Source organism: Ursus americanus, chromosome 3, assembly GCF_024610735.1.
Source record: "Ursus americanus isolate L20-20 chromosome 3, mUrsAme1.1.p, whole genome shotgun sequence".
Lineage (NCBI taxonomy): Eukaryota > Metazoa > Chordata > Mammalia > Carnivora > Ursidae > Ursus > Ursus americanus.
Window position 1 is genome coordinate 22,201,613 of NC_142129.1, and position 21,320 is coordinate 22,222,932.

Consider the following 21,320-nt stretch of genomic DNA (forward strand, 5'->3'; position numbering starts at 1 on the left):
ATTTTTGCTTAGTGCTTAGATCACAGCAGCGTCACATCTGTAAAAATTAAAACCCACCAGGGATAATTTCTAGATCCACCCCATGCCCTTTTTTCTCAAGAGTCCCATCCTTGACCTGTTCTTTCTGTTCTGGAAAAAACACCTTTAGGTCCTCTGAGCCAGCCACCTTGCTCTCAGGTGGGGAGGAAACATCCTTATTTGCACTGGATATTACGGAAGAACAGGATTCACCTGGAGGGGTCAGGCAGGTGTTTGGAAAGTGCTGATGCCTATTGGAATCTTCACATGGTGGTTCTCAAACTTTGGCCTGCATCAGAATCATCTGGGGAACTTGTTAAAGACATGGACGTCCAAGCCTCACCCCAGACCTTCTGAATCAAAATCTCCAGTGGCGGGGCTTGGACACCTGTGAGCTTAACAAGCTCCCCAGATAATTCTGAAGTACACAGAAGGTTGAGAATCACTGTCTTAGCACGAGAATGGGGGTTACTCAGGTGAAGGAGAGTGAGCAGCAGTGTTGGGAGAGGAGGTCGTAGCAACAGGAGTCTGGAAAGCCTAGAAGAGACAGGAACAATTTTCTGCTCCATCCTTATCTCCCTCTAACAAAGTGATCACATAAAAGGGGTTAGAAATCTCCTCAGGTCCTCCTTCTGACAGAATTGCTAAGTGCAGTGGGAAAGACCAATGTACCCCTTTTAGAAGCAGTTAAAATAGTCTTTTTTAGAAAGTGAGTAGAGGGTCGCCTGGGTGGCGCAGTCGTTAAACGTCTGCGTTTGGCTCAGGGTGTGATCCCACAGTCCTGGGATTGAGCCCCACATCAGGCTCCTCCACTGGGAGCCTGCTTCTTCCTCTCCCACTTCCCCTGCCTGTGTTCCCTCTCTTGCTGGCTGCCTCTCTCTCTGTCAAATAAATAATAAACAAAATCTTAAAAAAAAAAAAAAGAAAGTGGAGTAGAGGTTATCAGCACCTTGGGGTGGGAAGAGTGGAGAATGAATGAGGAATTATTGTCTAACGGGTATGGGGTTTCTGCCTGGGATGATGAAAAAGTTCTGGAAATGGAGAGTAGTGATGGCTGTACAACATTATGAATGTATTTCATACACTGAATTGTGCACTTAAAATGGTTGCAATAGCAAATTTTATTTTATGTGTATTAATCACTCACACAAATAACGAGACCTTTGGAGGGATGGAATGATAGGAGTAAAGAAGGTTCAATTTTAGTTGATTGCTGCCGCCCCAGGTATGTGTGTGTGTGTCTGTGTGTCTATGGGAGGTTATATAGGGGACCTGTCTCACAGCACATGGTCTGACAAAGTACAAGTGTATTCATAGGAACAAGGGAATAGATAAAAATTTTGGCAGCAAAAATGTGGTATAAACATCAGGAGTTGCCTAGATTACTCTTTCCTGCCCCCTTTTCCTGGTTGACTCCTGGGTCCCATACCACTTCTTATGGAGCGCTCTGCAGAGCAGGGACTCTCAAACTTCACTGAGCGGAAGAACCACCTGGGGACCTTGTTAAACTGCAAATTCTAATGCAGTAGTTCTGGGGTGAAGCTCTAGCCTGCATTTCTATCAAGGTCCCAGGTGATGCTGACAGTCTAGAGCCACAGACCATATGTGGCAGGCTGTGTAAATTTGAGGTCTTCGTTCACCATGATAGCCTCATGCCCGGCAGAGTGATTCACACACAGTAGGTGCTCGATAGATATTTATGGAATTAATGTCGGAGTATATAGCTTTGGGACAGGGGTGTGGAGGGCAGAACAATCTTTGTCCTTCGAACTACAGCATACTTGGGGTGTTTCTGCTTCTATCAGTCATTCACTTTGTGAAATTACCTCATACTCTGTGGGGTAAGGACGCTAGTACCAAATTATTTCTGGTCTTGCCAATTTGCTGCCTCAAGTCTAATCCTTGAACTAGTGGCCCTCTCTACATGGAGGGTAATGAACCCTGGTTTGCAAGCTCTGAGGAAGCCTTGCTGTAGTCCACAATCGCTGCAAACAGATTCTCTCCATTCAAGGAGGAGGCAAGGTGCAGGGAACCTGCTGGTGTGGGAATTTCCAGATTTTCGTGCCTATCCTAGTAATTGCCACCTCAAATCAAATAAACAGCATTTTTAACAGTGTATGTGAGAAGGAGGTTCATTACCCTAAAGCACACAAATGTAATAATATTGCCATTATTTACTATTATCGTTTATGATGATGATAACGACACTGGCAGTTGAGCGATTAAGTGTGTGGAGGAGTTGGGGGAGGGGGCACAGGGCTGTGAGGGCAAGAGAAAGAGGAACTACATCTCCCAGAACCACCCGGGAAAGTCCACGCCGCGGCGGCGGCGCCCCACCCCTTTCGCCAGCTGGGCCCGCCCCGCCGATGACGTCACAGAGGTGACGTCACGGCGCCCAGAGCGAGGCTGGGGTAGAGAGGCCGACTGAGCAGGAGTCGTCCGCTTGTCGTGGAGGCTGCTAGGGAGCCGGCGAGAGGGTGAGCGGGCGAGCAGACGAGCGAGCTAGAGCAGGCAGGAGGGAGCGACGCGCGGCGCAGAGTAGCGCCGGGACCAGGCCGCGGAGGAACCCACAGCCGGAGAGGGGCAGCCCGAGCCCGGCGCCGCGGGGTCCCCACCCCCACTCGGCCGGACAGTGCCCGGTGTTCCCCCGTGCGGGGGGCGGCGGCGGCGGCGGCTGACGGGACCGGACAGGACCGCGGGGGTGTTGCCACCTCCACCGAGGAGCCGGCGCGGCCGCGGGCTCTTCAGAGCCGGGGCCTGGGGCCCGTGATAGCCGGGCCGAGGAAAGGAGAGAGGCGGCGGCGCAGGCGACGGGGAGGCAGCGGCGACACCATGTCATCCCCCAGTCCGGGCAAGAGGCGGATGGACACGGACGTGGTCAAGCTGTATCCTTCGTGGAGGGGGGATTCGGGCTGTCGAGTGGGGGCGGTGTGGGGATGCCCAGGGCACCCCTGAAACCCAAGCAGGGGCCCTGGGGCACTCCAGGCCACTGTCCGAGGCTCCCTTCCTCTCCTCCCTCCCCCCAGTGCCTACGGCGGCTCCTTGGCACCTCCCAGGAGCCAAGAGCCTTTTCAGCTCCCCCTTTATCTGCAGCACCCCGAAATGTGCGTTGTTCCTCGCTCTTCTGCACCCCCATTGCCCGTGACTTCCCTTCACGACGTTTGGGTTCCCAAGACGGCCTTTTTTTTTTTTTTTTTTTTTTTTTTGCAGGACCATCCACCTCTCTTGACCGTCGTGCCCACCTCAGGGTCTCTCCTGTTTGCTCGTTCTGGATTTAGGGACTCATGATAGAAATTCCCGAGAGTGAAGCCTTTCTTCCTTTCTTGAGATGCCTCCATTCCTTCCACTCACTATGCTTCTTGAACTGGGGTAACTCAAGTGACCTCCTTTATCCCTAATTCCTTTCTATATTAGGAAGAGTAGTCTGCTCAGTGCCCCCTGTTGTAATAAAGAGCTCTGAGTGTTTTAAATCAGAGACCCTTGTTAAGCTTTCTGGTCCCTAAAAGAACCCCACCGTTTTTGTTTTCACTGACAAAGCCTGTCCCACCCATAGTTGGATGTGGTGAGGACCCCCAGCCCTCCAGCAAGCCACCCTCCATATTGTGGATGTGACAGCTGGGGGAGGGAGAGAAAGAGGATCTCTCCTTGACAAAATAGCCTCTCTACTAGCCACTTAAGCAAACTCCCTGTATGAGGATAAGGTTCTTGGGGAATAACTGCCCTGATTTTACCAAGTGACACCCTTTATTTCCACCCCCCTCCCCCAACTTTATGTACTCTGGAGGTAGCAGTGGGAAAGCTGTAACTGATAAAGGCCCTTCAGGCAGTGGTTTTGGTTGGAGTCCAGACTGATTATTTCATGACCAGCTAGCGAAATTCGCGAAGGTTCCTGTGACAAATCTAGAAGAATTTTTAGGGGTAATTTAGATGGTGGGTGGGGGGGAGAGGAAATGAGCCCAGTGTTCTGAACAACTAATCCCTGGGGAGAAGGGGAACCGGGGATGGGGAGTGGTGGTGTGTGAAACGCAGTTAAAAAGTCCTGTCTCCTGCTTCTCTTTCTCCCTCACCCCCATCCCCCCACCATTTCCCCCTGTTGCAGGGTTTTGTTTATATAACTCAAGTTGTTTGGCTAGATTCTTCAGGTGAATTCCTTCTTTCTTCCTTTTATTTGTTACTGTTTTTGACTGGATGTTTTTCTTCTTTTTAGAGCTTGATGATTATTGTTAAATACTCAGTTATGGAATTCTCCGAAGTTTTAAAAAAAGTAGTTTTTGTATTTGGTTTGGAAGTGGGGGATGGGAGGGAAGTTGCCTGGGCAAGAGATTTTTTTTTTTCATAATCTTTTCAGGAATAAGGTGTTTTTCTCGTCACTCAGGAAAACTTAGCTAGAAATTAGGAACAGTAGGTAGACTTCTAAGTTTTAGGGTTTTGAAGTTTACAGTTTTTGGGTGGGAGGGGGGATTACAGAGAGGAGCAAATAATAAAATATATGTTCCAAATATATGTCTAGGCACAAGTGAAATTGACTCTTTATGAGCTGTTTGTGGCTGTGACTGAGTTTTGTAAATGTGTGAATGATACCAGTAATGTTGGCTTTTCATAAGGTTTCAGGAAAACTTGTAACTATGGCTGTGTGTACATTTTACACAAAGCAGTTTCGGGTTTTATTTTTGTTTAGAAACTAGGAAATGACATGGTGGCAGAATCTGAGTTATTTTTATCCTGAATTGAGAGTTACTGTCACACCTAATGCAAATTTCTACCTAATGTTTAATTGGGATGGAGGTGGAGAGAGAATTCCAGCTGTTTTTGATCAATGTTAGAGTCTCAAATTTTATACATATATATTTTTAGAAGATTGGGGATAAAGGGTGAGGCCTAACTTGACCTGATGCCTTTTCCATATAGTGCCTTTTGTTCATTTAGTAGTTGTGGCATCTAGAATGATTACCGCATTTAGGAGTCGGGGTGTGGGGGGTGGAGAGGGAGAGGAAAACAGACAAAGAACAGCAGGGTGTCTTTCTCTTTTTTCTTCCCCTAAGTGGCTTATTTCATAGCTTATTTTTAGTAGAAGATGAAGAAAGGCAAAGATGCATTGGCCTTCTGTTCTTTCCCCACCTTCCTCCTTTCTGACAAAAGAAAGCAGAGGCGCTTTAAAATCATAGATCTCTGAGATAGGAGGACAACAGTCTCGGAACTTAAAAGCCAGAGGTTATCTTTGTTTCGTATTTATTTTCTGGTCTCACGTAGTTTGGAAGTTAAAATTTTTGTATTTCCTTTTGTGTGTGCATGTGTGTTGTGGGGATGAGAGATTTTGTGGCCCCTTTTCTCTGTTGAATTCATATTAGTAGGCCCAAATGGAGCCAATAATTTTCGAGCAAGGTATATTTAGCAAAAAATTGAAGGTAAAATTTTCCAACCCACTATTAAAATTAGTACAATTGTGTGAAAGGGCCGGGGGTTGAAAATGAAAGATGGTGGAGAGGAAGTAAAGAAGGTCTGAAGGAATGTACTTGCTTTTTGCCCCTCGGTGCCCCTTGATGATTTCTTTGGTTTGGAGGCCGATAGCTGGTTTCATTGCAATCTCCTGTTTCAGCCCATTTTGGGATGTCTCCTGAGTGTAATTATGCCACCACGATTTACAGCTTGGCAGGGAACCTATATAGTAGGAGAGTAGCGGTGTGGGGGTAGGGAGAGAAGGGGATGTGTAACTAATTGGCCACTGCTTTCCACCAGCTCGCTGTGTTCTTTCGGAGACAGTCCCTGGTTGTTGTTTGGAGTCGGTGATATTTCTTTTGTGACGGGTTGGTAGGAGGAGAGCTGACTCTCAAGTTATGCAGGGAGTGAGTGTTTTGCACCGATGCACTTAATAATCTGCTGGGCGATTATGTTCTGAAACTCTGACTCATTCATTGTTTCTGTTCTGATCCTTTGCTGAGGGTTGTGCAAACCTCTCCAGGAGCCTAGAGACTGATGTACTGACTTTTGGGCCCTGTAGGAATGTGTCCCAGTCAGAAAACTTAACAGTCAGCCCAAATCCTGTGGAACGGTCTTGAATAGTGTGGCCATTTGTTTGCAAAGTCAGGTAGATTGGTTATACTGTGCTGTTCCCAGCCTGGCAAGCTTTGAGGTTTCCATCTCTGATTATTTAGATTGTCTGAGAACTGGGACTCTGGTGACCTTAAAGCGTGATTTGCCCTAAAGGAATATCGGTTTAAATTCTCCCTGGTGGAGGAACAAACAGCTCAGATTACACGGGTTTCCTTGTTGGTGGGGGTTGCTCGTCTCACCCTGTTGCACAGCCTGGTGATCCTTTTATCTGTGAACCAGTGGCCCCTGCTGAAGGCTGGAGCTGCTTGTTTTGGAAAAGCATATGCAGGCAAAAGGCCTCAGGCATAGCTCCTCACAGCTCATTGGTTGCTCTGTTACTACCCGGAAAAGGAGGAGGGGCGGAGCTACAAAACAGCTGATGGAGTGTGTGACCAGAGTGTGTTTATATACAAAAGAAGTAGGGGCTGGGGAGGCCTTGTGAGAAGTGTTAACAGGTTCAATTGTATTTTCAGGGGGTAAAAAGAGGAAAACCTGACTTTTTAGAGTACAAGAAATAACTGTTCAAGGTTAAATCAGAGAAGTGAACCTGATAATGGGACTTGGCATATACTATATTTGTTATTGGTGAGATTTTGGAACTTACTTTATAATACTAAGTTTTCAGAGATTCCCATTTTCAGAGGGAGTTGCAGTAACTTAAAATGGGGTATGCTGCCACTTTAAATGTACTTATATGACTCACGCAGGGATTCAGAAGTATGGTAGAAATGTAAATTTTCCCGTCAAAAGCTTGAAGAGTGCTAGAAAGGGTCAGTGACTTTAAATTCATTAACAGCATTAGTGAAGTCTTACAGAATCCTGGGTGTCTGCTTTAGGGTTTCAGAAGCTTTCAATAACAAGTTCATCCCCCTAAAACATTTGAGCACCCTCTTTATGCCAGGCTTGGTGCTAGGTGCTAGGTGCTGGGGGTTTAGTAGTGAAAAATTTAAGTGTGGGTGGTCATGGTGCTTATGTAACCAGTTAAACAATTAAAAAAAAAATCAAAGTAGAAGCTGTTTATAGTAGGTCAACACTCTATGTAGCAGCTTTTTGAATAACTTGTATTTACTTTCAGAATTGACTTTTCAAGGAGTAGAAAGGTTAAAAAGTGAATTTTATGCGATGGGATGTATGGGGATCTGTATTCCTAGTATTTTAAAGATAGATGTTAAAAAATGGAAACAAAAACATTAAAATGCTTAGCTGTTTGTCTTTCACCTCAACTTTGGTATTTTGTTGTTAATCAGTAGTTATTCTATCCCTAAATCAGTAGTCTTTGTTACTCTTTAATTTGTGCTCAAAGTGTAGACAATTCTGTAATCTTTTAACTAGCTCCAGTGTCAGTTGAGAGAACCTGTGTTTTGCTTTTATTTCCTGTGGCCTCTGTTTTTGTGAGATGATGAGGTGGAAGGTGGGACAGTTTTATGGTCTTCAAGCTAGAAGTTAAAGCTTTGGCAACTCCCAGTGTTCTGAATTTGTCTTCTCTGCCTAGATTTTGGTGACAAATATAACACACTGGTACTTATTTTTGTTAAGCAGGAACCTACATGAGTAAGCATTCACAGCTTCAGAACATCAGAGTCCTGCAGTGCAGTTCTAGTAAATTACACACAAGCCTAAAAATTCAGCTTATAGGGGAAAAAATCTTTTGCAAATGTGACCCATAAAAGTCACTTAACCCTATTGGTGTGCATGTGTTAGAAAAACCTGGATTGGTTGGTTTCCCAGTGTTGTGCAATTTCCCTAGCACCTTGACCTGTTTTATATGTGTGTATACACGTGGATTTGTGTGTGTGTATGTGTATACACACAAGTATATATGAAACTTAGTATCTTGTTCACCCCCCCCTTTTTTTAAGATTTTATTTATTTGATAGAGAACCAGAGAGCACAAGCAGGGGGAGCAGGAGCAGATGAAGCAGGCTCCCCGCTGAGCAGGGAGCCAAGAGGGGGCTGATCCCAGGGCCCTAGGATCATGATCTGAGAGGAGGGCAGATGCCTAACCGACTGAGCCACCCAGGCACCCCTATCTTGTTCTCTCTTAGTAAATTTGATGATTCCAAGATCATTGAATTTTTATCCATTGCAGTTCAGATGCGTGAAAGTACTTATGGTATGATAGCTTCTTGACTGTAGACCCACAGTATATGTTTTAATAAAATACTTTAATGAAAATCCTTGATTGGATTATGCAGGTAGTAAGGTAATTGAGGAAAGTATCGGTTACAAAAGGTAAAGAAAACAGCCCCCCATAATCCTATCCTTTAAACAGTGGTTCTCAAACTTTAGTGTGATCTTAATTACTTGCAGGGTTTGGGTTGCTGGGGTACCAACTCTGGAGTTGTCTGATTCAGTGAGTTTAGGGAACTTGTATTTCTGACAGGTTCCCAGATGATATTGATAGTGTTGGTCCAGGGACTACAGTTTAAGAAGCACTGTCCTCAAATATTAACGTTATAATGTTTTTTCTTGTAAGTCTCCTACCCCCGTACATTATTTTCAACCTGTTGATCATACTATATGTGCACTGTTTTTGCTTACTGCTTCTTGCAGCTTATTTTCCTGATTAAAAGTATGAAACATAATGAAGAGGTCACGTAATATGTGATTCCATGCCCATGCCATTGATTTAATTCTTTGCCATTTTTCTGTGATAAGATTGAAATTAACATCTTGTGCATAAGGCTTTTCTTGTGTTTTTGGATTATTTCTGTTTTCTACTAGATCAAAGAGTAACCATTTGAATTAAAATATTTAATTAAAGATCGTGGGGCCCCACACTCCGTGTGCTCTCATTTTGTTCTGTTGTGTTTTAGTGTGATTTCAGCAGTGAAGCAATCAACCTGTCGTAGTGATGACAAATGGGTTCTGATCTCTTTGTTTCAAACTTTGTGTGCGTGAGATAATGGCGCTCTTCAAATTAAGGACACTTTTGTACTTCTCTAAGTGCCTACTGTGAGTTGATGGGTTAAATATATTACATTCGTGATTAGGTGTGACTGGCAAGAGCTATAGAATTAGTTTTGGTATCTGGAATTTTTTTTCCTTTTGTTTTTTACTGAGGTATAATTGACATAACTATATATATTGAAGGTGATAAATTAGATAAGTTTTGAGATAAATATCACCCATGAAGCCTATCAGCACAACCATTGATCTAATTTCTGTCTCTATAGATTATTTTGCATTTTCTAGAATTTTATATAAATGTAATTATACAGTATGTACTTTTATGTGAATTCTTTCATATTTTGAGGTTCATCGTGTTTTTCGTTTTTGCTTTTGTTTTTTTTTTTTTTTTACTACTGAGTAGTATGTCATTGTATAGCTATACCACAATTTGTTTATGCATTTACTTCTTTATGGGCGTTGGGTTATTTCTAGTTTGGAGCTATTACAAATGAAGCTGCTTGGATGGGTGTCGTCTTTTCTCTTGAGTAAATATATAGGAATGGAATAGCTGAATCATGGGGTAGATATAAGCTTAACTTTTTAACAGGTAGCCTGAATTTAATTTTGACTGATGATTGTATTTCACATAGACTTAAGTTGTGACATTAAACTATTGTTTCTGTTTTGTATTTTAAAGGAATCCCATTAAATAACATTCTAAAGTACTGATTTCTAATCTAAGTCTGTCCAAGCTAGTTTGGTAACTGTTTTTCCCTCTCCTCCATTCAAAATTAGTTAAATTTTCATTGTAAAATATTTTTGTTTTGCGGCCCTTTGACATGGTACTTCAGGAATTATGATCACAAATAACTTTTATTTTTGCATTTGTTAGTAACACTATCCTTTTCTGAAAAGATACACTTGTTGGTGATTCCCTTTTTTTTTTTTCATAAAATACTGATAATTTTTTTTTTACATTTGTTTTACTTAGCACCTCCAAGTGCATTTACGGCAGTTGACAAATACTGATGGAGGACTCTGTTGAGGTCTGAATATATCTTCAGTTTTCATATGGACTAAATTCAGGAACAATGGCGACTCTGCAGAACCGGAAACAGATTATATGTTTCCTTAATATGTTTTCCCAGAATTTTTTTAAAGTTAATTTTTAACAAAATAGGATTTTTTTGGTGTTTTTTTGTTTATTTGTTTTTTTACTTTCTGGCATTCTATGTAAGTTACTTGATAGATTGATAGACATTTGCCATATAAAAAAAAGACATTGCTTTGTAGTCGCTGGTATTGTTACGTTCTTACAAATGACAAGCATTTGAATTTATAGGTAGGTGTTTGCGTGCATGTTGCTTTAACAATTAACATATTAATGGCAGCTGGAACTTCTAACTTGGCTAACAAGAAAGAAGACAACCTCCTGGTTTATTATGCCTGTTTCAGTTTGCAGTCAGTGACAATTTATTTGGTGGGGAGACTTCGGGTTAAGTCGTCAGACACAAGGGTGGTGCTCAGAGCATGTTTATTAAGAGTTTGTTATTTTCAGATTGCCAAAATGTAATTAAAGTGCAATATAGAAACCTTCTGAAAACGCAGAAAAGTCAGTTTGTACTTTTGAGAGACTGTTGTTACATTAGCGATTCTCAGGGGTGGGGCTATGGTGGTTTAGAAGAACTGCTGTATTTTTATGTGCAGGTACCATCGTAGTTTCTTCTCTGTACCTCACCAGATGCTTGCAGAGGGTGTCTGGTTGTTTGCAGGCCGGTGCTTGTGCAGGCTACTATGCCTGGCAGAACCCAAATCCTTAAGAGCCGCGTGGTGGAAAGCCCCACAGGACAGCTATATGCGGACGAAGGATCCTTTTTGCCTTCCCCTGCTTTTTAGGCATCTAGGGTGTAAGGTAGGTTTGTAAGGGTGCTGCTGATCTTTTGACCTGGCCCCTGCAAAGAAGTCAGGGAGGAGTAGGAAACCCATGTGCAGGGGAGAGGCTTGGCTGGACTTTGCCATCCTCTGCAAGACAGACGTGGTTGGTGGGTCTGTCTCCGGGCCCACAACAGGTACCACTTGTAGGGACCATATTTTGGGATTTAGAATATTGCTTAGTTGATTGGGAATGGAATCTTACATCTTTTGTTCAACTTCTTGGTCTGTTTTAGACACTTTTAGGGAGGCATTATGTATAAAAGAGAGATTCCCTACCTGTGAAATTGTTATTAATGTTGTAAGTTATGAGTTTTCTTCTTTTTCCATGTATCATGTTTTTATCATGTACACTTTTCAAGGTTTCTTGGATTATAAAATCTTAGTTGAGGTAATATAAATAGAAGAGTAAATACAGCGTGTGCCTGGTTCGTGTTACCTCAGAAGCAATTGGGTTACTACTCAGCTTAGTGAAAATAAATTTAGTTGTTTTGTCCAAGTGGTGCCAGTATAACTTTGGTTATCTGGATATTGCTCTTTAATCAGTGGACTTGATGTTGTATAATTTCAGAAGGGGTGATTAATTAAAAAATTCATAAATTTGGTAAGCCTTTCCATGTGGTGACCTATAGAAAGTTGATTCAGTTAGAACTGTGTTCGTAAGAGATCACTGGATGTAATATAGTTGGTTATATTGTTTTGTGATCTTAAAGACTACTGAATGTTTAGTACCCCTTTGCTAATCTATTTATGTAAATCTGTATATAAATTAGTTAAGTCTCCTTGGCAGCACAGCCTGAAACTACATAACCCTTTTTGTTTCACTCCAAAGGAAGGAAATGATTTACTTTTTTCCCCATTAACAGTCACTTTTATATGGCTTTTATATATGGTCCCACAGCTGTGAATTAGTAAGTACTTGGTCAGACCGCTAAACTAAGGCTTTTATAATGAAATCATCCCATGATGTAGATCTTGGAGATTTGGGGGTTTTATTACACATTATATTCACATTCATATAGTCAAAGTACGTTAAAATGTAGAACATGATACATGTTTGATAACAGAAATGATTGATCTTGGCAACAGAATTTGACATTATTAACATCTCTTAATTTTACCAACTAATTCATTCAATTCGCTACAGCCACCGTCTTCATAATGAATGAAATGAAAAAAAAAAAAACTGTTTCTTGCCCCTTTATTCATTTGTATCCTTAGAGATTAGAAACAAAAACAAAAAACAAAATACTTTTAAGTCAGATTTGTTTTATGGGTAGAAGAAAGAGAGAAAGTAGACCTTTGAGTGTGTTCTTTAGTCTCATTGTCTGGATTGCTGCCCATTTCTCCTGGCAGTTAAGAAAGGCAGGTCTTGAATGCGGTCTTTGATGATCAAGTGACATATATTTGAGTATACCTGTATTGAATCATTTGTATACTGAGAACACTTACTTGCTTTTGTCCTGTCTTTCTATAAGCTCTTGGGTTAGAATAGTTAGGTACCAGATTCTATCTTTGAGTAATTAATGTGGCGTTTCCTTTGAAATTTAGCTGAGTTTTATAACCTATAAACCATGATACATCAGGAAAACTATTGGTGGCTCATCAAGACTGTCATTTCATTTCGTGTATTTCCATTTGTATATCTGTTTTCTTTTTCTGTTGGTGTTCCTAACTCACACTTTGATTAATTTCTAGAAATCAAGCAAAAGTTAAATACACTGGCAGCAAAGTACACAAATAAACCTTTGAGGAGAAGTTCTTTCCAGATCCTTTACGGTATCTTATGTTCAGTCTTAACCAGAAGTAGTAGTGAAGCCAGGTCCTTTTTTCTAGGAGTTTGGAAATCAGATACACTAGACTTAGTTCACTTTGTGTGGTTTGGCAATTATTTATCAAACTAGAACTTATGCTAAAAATACATAGTAGTTTACAACTTTGCTATGTGTCCTCTGAATATAAAAATAGGCTATGCCTTAGATTTGCCTTAACTCCGTTCAGTGAAGTCAGACACAATGGAACTTGACACCTGAATTTTGTGTTCTTATACTTTAAAGGTCCTGGTGTCTCCTTGCCTCTGAAGAATTTGGTGTTTCTCACCTGGTTTTATGTAATCTGGTCAGTGTTTCCGAGATTCAGAAACTGCTGACTCTGCCTTCTTTTAATAAGTCCTCAAGGTAGTAAGTCTGGAGGTCTTTATCATCCAGCATCCTCCTGTGTTCTTAAAGCAGGGTAAATGGGAACAGTCCCTTACTCCTGTGGGAACGTATTCCCAGGAGTAAGTTCTAGCCCCTTTGCCTCTTGTACTTCAAAGAGTGACTAATGAAATAACCGTGTTTACTTGGGCTTATTGCTTGTTTTGGGGGGTGACCTGGTACGTATGCACAAGCCTTTGAACTGGATTATCTTAATTGACAGAGATACATGTCTTATCTTTCCATTTGCTTAGTGGGTAATAGAATTAGAAATTCTGTTTTTTTATAGAATCGGAAATTAGCGTATGATTTGTATGCTTTTAAATTGGGGCTTATTACTCATTTGAATGAATTGGTAAAACATAAGGATTTTAGTCTGTTAATTCTGGCTGTTTTATTTCTTAAATGTCATTCCTGCGGTGTTTTGTCAGCTTTGATGAAGTTCTGATGACATTTTATTATTTAAAGTTAAATTTTAGTAGATATTACACTTACATAGATCTTAGCATGTTTTTCCTACTTGGAGAAAACCTGGAATGCAAATAATAGTATTACAAAGCAATAGTTGCTTTCTAAATTTAAGAGCTCTTTGAGTTGAGATTAATAATTGTATTATTTCTAGGCAAGATCCTTGGTGGTTTTGTTTTGTTTTAAGATTTTATTTATTTATTTGAGAGCCCACACAAGCAGGGAGAGGGGGAGAGGGAGAGGGAGAAGCAGACTCCCTGCTGAGCAGGAAGCCCAATGCCGGCACTCCATCCCAGGACCCTGGGATCATGACCTGAGCCAAAGGCAGATGCTTAACCGACTGAGCCATCCAGGCACTCTCCACTTTGTGGCTTTAAGTAGTAGCTTGAGAAATACTAATTCGTGGCTGTACTGCTTCAGATTAGGAGAGTAAACTCTGGTAACTTTGTTTTTATTATTGATACCAAAAATAGAAGCCAGAGTTGAAATTAGGAGTCTGTTTTTCATTCCTGACTTATAAAATCAGTTTTACTATTTAGTAGTCACAGTTGCTATATGAAAAATAGAATTAAAACAGTATAACCTAATGCCTTAGGTAATGCTATTTATAAGAGTGTAAGAGTCCTAGAGAATGAAAGATGACACTAAGTAGGTTTTAATATAAATGTTCTGGTGTCTCTTTATAATAATAGATGGCACTGCTTTTATATTTTTGAGGTTTCTGAATTGTATGTGACCTGTCAATAATTAAAAAAAAATAATATAAGCCCTGTAATGGTGCCTGACTTACAGAGTTTTTATCAGCATAGAATGACAGCATGCTGTTCCTTTCAAAACTTTGTATTTAATTACCTAAATCATACTTTGGTTTTTAAAAGGTAAATTTAGGGAATGGGAATACAGGTGAGTAAAAGGATACATCCAGAGCCAGAATAGGATCCCATCAGAGTTTAAAACAGTTCAGTAGTTAATATTTTACTTTTAATACTCTTTAGGTATTTTGAAGATATCTTTTGTAAAAAATTTATTTGCTAACATTTTTTTTTTTAAGTAATCTCTACATCCAACATGGGGGTCAAACTCATGACCCCAAGACTCATGCTGTATGGACTGAGCCAACCAGGCACCCCAGTTGCCAACATTTTTTTTTTAATTGTTTTTAAAGATTTTATTTATTCATTTGACAGAGATAGAGACAGCCAGCGAGAGAGGGAACACAAGCAGGGGGAGTGGGAGAGGAAGAAGCAGGCTCCCAGCGGAGTAGCCCAATGTGGGGCTGGATCCCGAGACCGGGATCACGCCCTGAGCCGAAGGCAGACGCTTAACGACTGCGCTACCCAGGCGCCCCCAACATTTTCATGGATATTTAAACTCTGGGTGTCTATAATGGATCAGTTTTGTTCCATGTTATAGTAATTTCAGTTATTAGTCTCAAGACAGCTAAGCATGTATAAAAACTTTGGATGCTTACTTTTTTATTTATCTTTAAATTTTTTTATTTCTTAAGCAGGCTTCACACCCAATGTGGGGCTTGAAGTCACGACCCTGAGATCAAGAGTTGCATGCTCTACCAGCTGAGCCAGCCAGGTACCCCTGGATGCTTAATTTTTTTTTAAGTTGGGATGAAAGAAAGCTTGGGAAGTAAGCAGCCTCATTTTCTGCTGTTTTGCTTTAATGTTTGATAGCTTTTTACTCTTCTTAGATAAGCTTTTAATCTTGGATTTACAGAAAAGTTGCAAAGATCCTACAGAGAGTTCCTGTACCTCACCCAGTTCTGATTACCCCTATGTTATTTTATGTTACAGAGACACACTGGTCAAAACTAAGAACCAACAGTGTGGTTGGTATGTTACCATAAACTAAACTTCAGGCTTTATTCAGATCTCACCAGTTTTTCCATGACTATTCTTTTCAGTTCCAGGATTGAATCCAGGATACCACATTACATGTAGTGGTCATGTCTCCTTGGTATTCTCTAGTCTGTGACAGTTGTTCAGTTCTTTCTTGTTTCATAGAACGTTGACAGTTCTGGAGTACTGGTCAGGTGTTCTTTGGAGTATTCCTCAATTTCAGTTTATCTGATTTTTTTCCACTCATGATTAGACTTTGTAATAGTAAAGGTATTAAGATTGGCCAAACTCATTATGAGGTTTTGGAAAGAATACCACAGGGGTGAAGTGCCCTTCTCATCGCAAACGGGCTGTGTGAGGGGCATACCTATGTGCTTAGGACATCACAGGCCTTAGTGGTGCTCGCCAGGTTTTTCCTGTAAAGTTACTATTCTTCCTTCAGTATTCTGTTCTTTGGAAGGTAGTCACTAAGTGTAGCTGACATTCAAGAAGCCCCGGGGGAATTAGGTTCTGCTCCTGGAAGGAGTTACTGTTTGACTTGTGTGTGTGTGTGCGAATGTTTTGGTTTTTTTGTTGTTGTGTTGTTCTTGACTCAAAAAAATTTTTTTCTATTTAAATTTCTTCTTGTGGCCTCTTCTCTCCCTTTCATTGTAGAGTTTGTTCTGTCAGTCTTCAGGTCCATTTCTAGGGGTTTTGAGGATGATTTGATAGTTACTAATTGTTTTGGTGGGCGGAGATGAACTTGTGGTCCTTCTACTCTGCCACCATCTTCCTGCTCCTTGTTTTTGACCCTTGATTGTAATATATTAGTGCATTAATCTAAGTTATTAGCTTTTGTTCAGAAGTTATATTTGACTTTGAATGAAGTATAAATTGGTACGGCCTTAGGGAAATGAAATGGGAAGTAAATATATGAGGATGTGGTCTGGGAGCTCACAGATTTGTAGGATTTGTTTATTTAGCAATTTGCAAGTGGCAAGTTGAACTTTCTACATTTGGCTGTTTTTAGGTCTATAATAACATTTATATGTGAAAATGAAGGTAAACTTAGAATGAGCTGCGAAGGTGTTAGTTAAAAGCTTCATAACTCAAGGAATTCTAAAATCTTAGCGTTTTAGGGTGGGGTACTGATAAAATGCTATTACATTCTGTGTGGCATCTGTTATTAACCAGTTATATAATCAACTCGTAAGAGAGAAGAATATATTCTCATCAGCTGCTAGTTTGAGCAGAGGATCATTATTTTGGCCCACAAAAGCATTTTATTCTATCTTAAAGGAATGCATTTTTTACCATTTTGATACCTTTTTCTTTTTAGCAGGTCTATTTGTAGTTTCACTGAAAATCTTGACATAAGTGTAGTTGTCAGTTTTAACCAGAAATTCAATTTTTTTTTTAAAAGATTTTTATTTATTTGACAGAGCACGGGAGCATGTGTGCACACGCAAGTGAGCACAAGCAGGGGGAATGGCAGGGAGAGGGAGCCCAGTGCGGGCTTGATCCCAGGACCCTGGGATTATGACCTGAGCTGAAGGCAGACGCTTAACCGACTGAGCCACCCAGGTGCCCCCAGAAATTCAGTTACTATGGGAAGATTAACTGTGTGGAACTTCACTTTTTCTTCAGAATTTTGTAAGCATTTGAAGCTTATTTTTTTAAAGGAGAAAACTCATTTTACTTTGACAACCCCAGTGTATTTTTATTTTGGCTGATGTTTTTGCCATTTTCTCCTTTCTCCCTAGGAATAACACTGATGATGAAAGTCCTAAAAGTATATACGATACATTGTTTTCTTTTTAAGATTTTGTTTGTTTTTAAGATTTTATTTATTTGTCAGAGAGCACAAGCATGAGGAGCGGCAGGCAGAGGGAGAAGCAGGCTCCCCGCTGAGTAAGGAGCCCCATGCAGTACTTGATCCCGGGACCCTGGGGTCATGGCCTGAGCCAAAGACAGACACTTAACTGACTGAGTCACCCAGGTGTCCCAGATTTTATTTATTTTAGAGAGAAAGAGCGAGTGTAAGTGGCCGGGGTGGGGGGGAGGGGAGCAGGTGGCAGTGATAGGGGGAGAGGGAGAGAGACTCTGAAGCAGACTGCACTGAATGCAGAGCTGGACACCGGGCTTATCTCACAACTGTGAGATCATGACCTGAGCCAAAACCAAGAGTCGGATGCTTAACTGACTGAGCCACCCAGGTGCCCCAGTACATTGTTTTCTTGAACAGAGTGTATTTATAGTTGAGGATATTAGGTAAGTGACCTCTGGAAAAATGTTGGCCAAACCCATTTGGTTTCTAGGCTAAGGTGTTAAGCTAAACTATCTCTCTTAGGAACTTCCTTGAAAATAGTGAGGAAGAAAGGTAGAAGTTGAATATTAATGGTAAATATCTTGCTAGTTATAAACATAGTAGTAATAAATAGTAATACAGTCTTTGAAATTGTAGAGGACAGTTTGGAATTTGTATACTAGTTCATGGGGACACCTGAGCTTTTGTGTGGTATATAGGTCAGAAGTGTTCATAACCAGCTATTTATTGGCTTAGTAACCCCAGTGGTGCACTTTTAGAGCTTTGGCCTTAATACTAACACCTGGAGGTCATGTAGACGCTGAGAGTCAGTAGTGCGGCACTTAGGGCCATCTTACTGGCTTGGTGACTCTGTGCCAGTTTTGAACTGGTTCTTTGCTCACTTTAAGTCCTTTGAAAGAAAAGAAACAAGGCTTAAGTTTTAAAGAGCAGTTTTAGGCTCATAGCAAAATTGAGGAGAATGTACAGAAAATGTCTCCTATCCTTCTGGCCCCACTCATGCACAGCCTCCTCCATTATTAGCATCCCCCACCAGAGTGGTGCATTTGTTACAACTGATGAATCTGCATTGACACATCATTATCACCCAAAGGCTGTAGTTTGCATTAGAGTTCATTCTTAGTGTTGTGTATCTGTGTGTCTGGACATATATATAATGACATACATCCATCATTATGGTATCCTACACAGTATTTTCACAGCTCTAAAAATTCTCTGTACTCCTCCTGTTCATTCCCCACTTCCCCAACCCCTGGCAACCAGTTATCTTTTTATTGCCTTCATAATTTTGCCTTTTCTAGAATGTCCTATAGTTGGAGTCATATAGGCTATAGCCTTTTCAGATTGGCTTCTTTCAGTTAGTAATATGGACTTAAGTTCTATTATGACATTGCGTGGCTTGATAGCTCATTTCTTTTTAGTGCCAAATAATGCTGGATTGTCTGGATGTACCACAGTTAGTTTGTCCATTCACCTTGGTGAGCTGTTTTTAGTGAACAGAGCTAATATTTTTCTAATGGTTCTTCATTTTTCCAGATTCACCTTTGTACTTAAAAAAAAAAAAAAATCTCTTAGTAACAAGTGGTTCCATTTTATACTGCTGGCCCATTCTATTCTTAGTTCTGCCTTTCTTGACCCCTAATACTTGCTCTATAATGTGCTGCTTCTCATTCTGGTATATTTCAGTTTATTCTTGTAGCATCTTTGCTTTGAAGTGTTATGGCCCACTTTTTATGGATTAAAAACCTGGCTGCACAGATTGGCTGAAAGTGCTGAGATCGTAGAGGAAGTCCTTTATGAGAGGAAGTCCTTTATGGGAGGAAGCTGAAGCCAATGAGAGTTTGTCATGCTTTTGTCCCTTTGGCACACATTTAACTTTGCATATGAAGTAGGTGCTCAGAAAACACCTGTTAAGTGAATTTTGATACATAATATACTATAGGTTTTTGCCAAGTCCTTAGGTCAGTTTTAGACCAAACTTGGCACCTGTATGGAAAATCAGAAACCTGTGACAGGTTTCTGTATACAGAAATTATGCTGGGGAGAGGCACATCCTCCTCAAATGAAGAGGACTGCAGTTCTTTTTCGTTCGTTCGTTCGTTCGTTCTTTTTTTTTTTTTTTTTTTTAACAATTTAATTTATTTATTTGACAGAGACAGAAAGAGAACACAAGAAGGGGGAGCGGGAGAAGCAGGCTCCCAGGGAGCCCAGTGCAGGGCTGACCCCAGGACCCTGGGATCATGACCTGAGCTGAAGGCAGACGCTTAACCAGCAGAGCCACCCAGGTGACCCAGGACCTCAGTTCTTTATGTGCAGATTCCATTTGCCATTTCACATACACTGCTCATTTTCCCACGTGTGATGTGAGCATTTGTGTTCTGAAATTGTCCTAAATGCTAATACTTTATCTTAATGTTTTATTTATTTGACAGAGAACACAAGGAGGGGGAGCAGTAGGCCGAGGGAGAGGGAGGAGCAGACTCCTCCCTGAGCAGGGGCTCAGTCCCAGGACCCTGAGATCATAACCTGAGCCCAAGGCAGACGCTTAACTGACTGAGCCACCCAGGCGCCCCACTTTAGTTTATTAATAGTCATTTTCAGATGAGTTCCCTTTTAAGATTCTTTGATTGCTGGTTTTATTTAAGATCAAAAAAGCTATTAGGATTGTGGATTGGGGAAAGAAACAGTTGGCACTTTTGGTACTTTGTGAAGTAGGATACCTTAGACTCACCAAGTCATATAGCTTATTAATATCTCTGTACTTCGTAAAGTGTCTCAAGTTATTCTTTACAAATTAATGGTTCTCAAGGTATATTTTACTAACTTAAGTTTTGATACAATCAATTTTTTTGTCTGCTCAAGACCTGACTGAGGAGTTTATTCTTTGTTTTTTGTTGTTGTTACCTTTCACCCATACTCTGAGGAAAGAGAAGATTTTAAGAAATGCTGTAATAGCTCACACCTTTTATAAAAATTATATGTGGCCTGTTTTTAGTTACTCAAAATAATGGGGAAAATATAATAGCAAGGTGTTTAAAATCTCATAGGGACAAAACTTGAAGTTCAGTGATATAGTTAAACTACGTACACATAAATACAGCTTTTTTCTTTGTGTCTGCATGGGCTGTTAGGAAAAGACTTTTACTCAGATTATTGGTAAATTCTTTAATAACTTGAATTCTCAACACTGATTCCGAAGTATTGCCTACAGACTCCTTGGGATCCTGGAGACACTTTCTGGGGGATTGTAAGATCAAAACTTGTTTTCAGGGCACCTGGGTGGCTCAGTCATTAAGTATCTGCCTTCGGCTCAGGTCATGATCCCTGGGTCCTGGGATTGAGCCCCGCATCGGGCTCCCTGCTCAGCAGGGAGTCTGCTCCTCCCTCTGCCTCTGCCTGCTGCTTTCCCTACTTGGGCTCTCTCTGTCAAATAAAATCTTAAAAAAAAAAAAAAAAAAGATTTAAAAAAACTTGTTTCATAGCTACCTTTTTTTTTTTTTTTTATCTTGCCTTTTTTTGCTGACATTCGCTCTGATGGTGCAAAACCAGTGGTGGATAAAACTGTTGATGCCATAGCCCACCAAAACAGTGGTCATAGTAGAAATACTCTCCCCCCCCCCCCACATACCTACAGTTAAAAAAGGGCAGCTTCATTTGAGCATGGCTTTGATGAGATGTAAAGATACTTATTAAATTTTGGCCTTCAATTATGTGTGATTCCAATATTCTAATATTCTGTGTGATGAAAGAGGAAACACCTTTCCTGCAAGTCGCAAGTATGGTGGAGTTTTCTAGAAGAAACAACACAGGTGATTTTGAGTTGCCAACTGAACTAGCTGTTTTTCTGTGGAATGCCGTTTGTACTTGAAAGGATGTAGTTGAAGCAATTGTAGTTGTTTAGAGTTGGATGTTTGGCAGACATTTTCTCCAAATAAAGCGAGGCCACCATTTCAAGGAAAACTGCTAGTATATAAAATGCTAGTATATAAAATGATACTTTACTTTACTTTAAAGTAAAAATTGGAATTTTGGGTAACTTGTTTTCTGCCACCACATGGTTGACAGTCGTCT

The 21,320-nt window shown here is 40.8% G+C and overlaps 1 protein-coding gene across 1 annotated transcript in view; it reads left to right on the forward strand.

The window, feature by feature from the left end:
* The first annotated feature begins 2,402 nt into the window (after window positions 1–2,402).
* UBE2H (ubiquitin conjugating enzyme E2 H) overlaps window positions 2,403–21,320 on the forward strand; it is a 101,186-nt gene continuing 82,268 nt past the window's right edge. Inside the window, exon 1 of the mRNA XM_045792650.2 lies at window positions 2,403–2,903. Coding sequence (XP_045648606.1) covers window positions 2,851–2,903 — 53 coding nt within the window. The 5' untranslated portion in view covers window positions 2,403–2,850. The remainder of the gene's footprint in view (window positions 2,904–21,320) is intronic.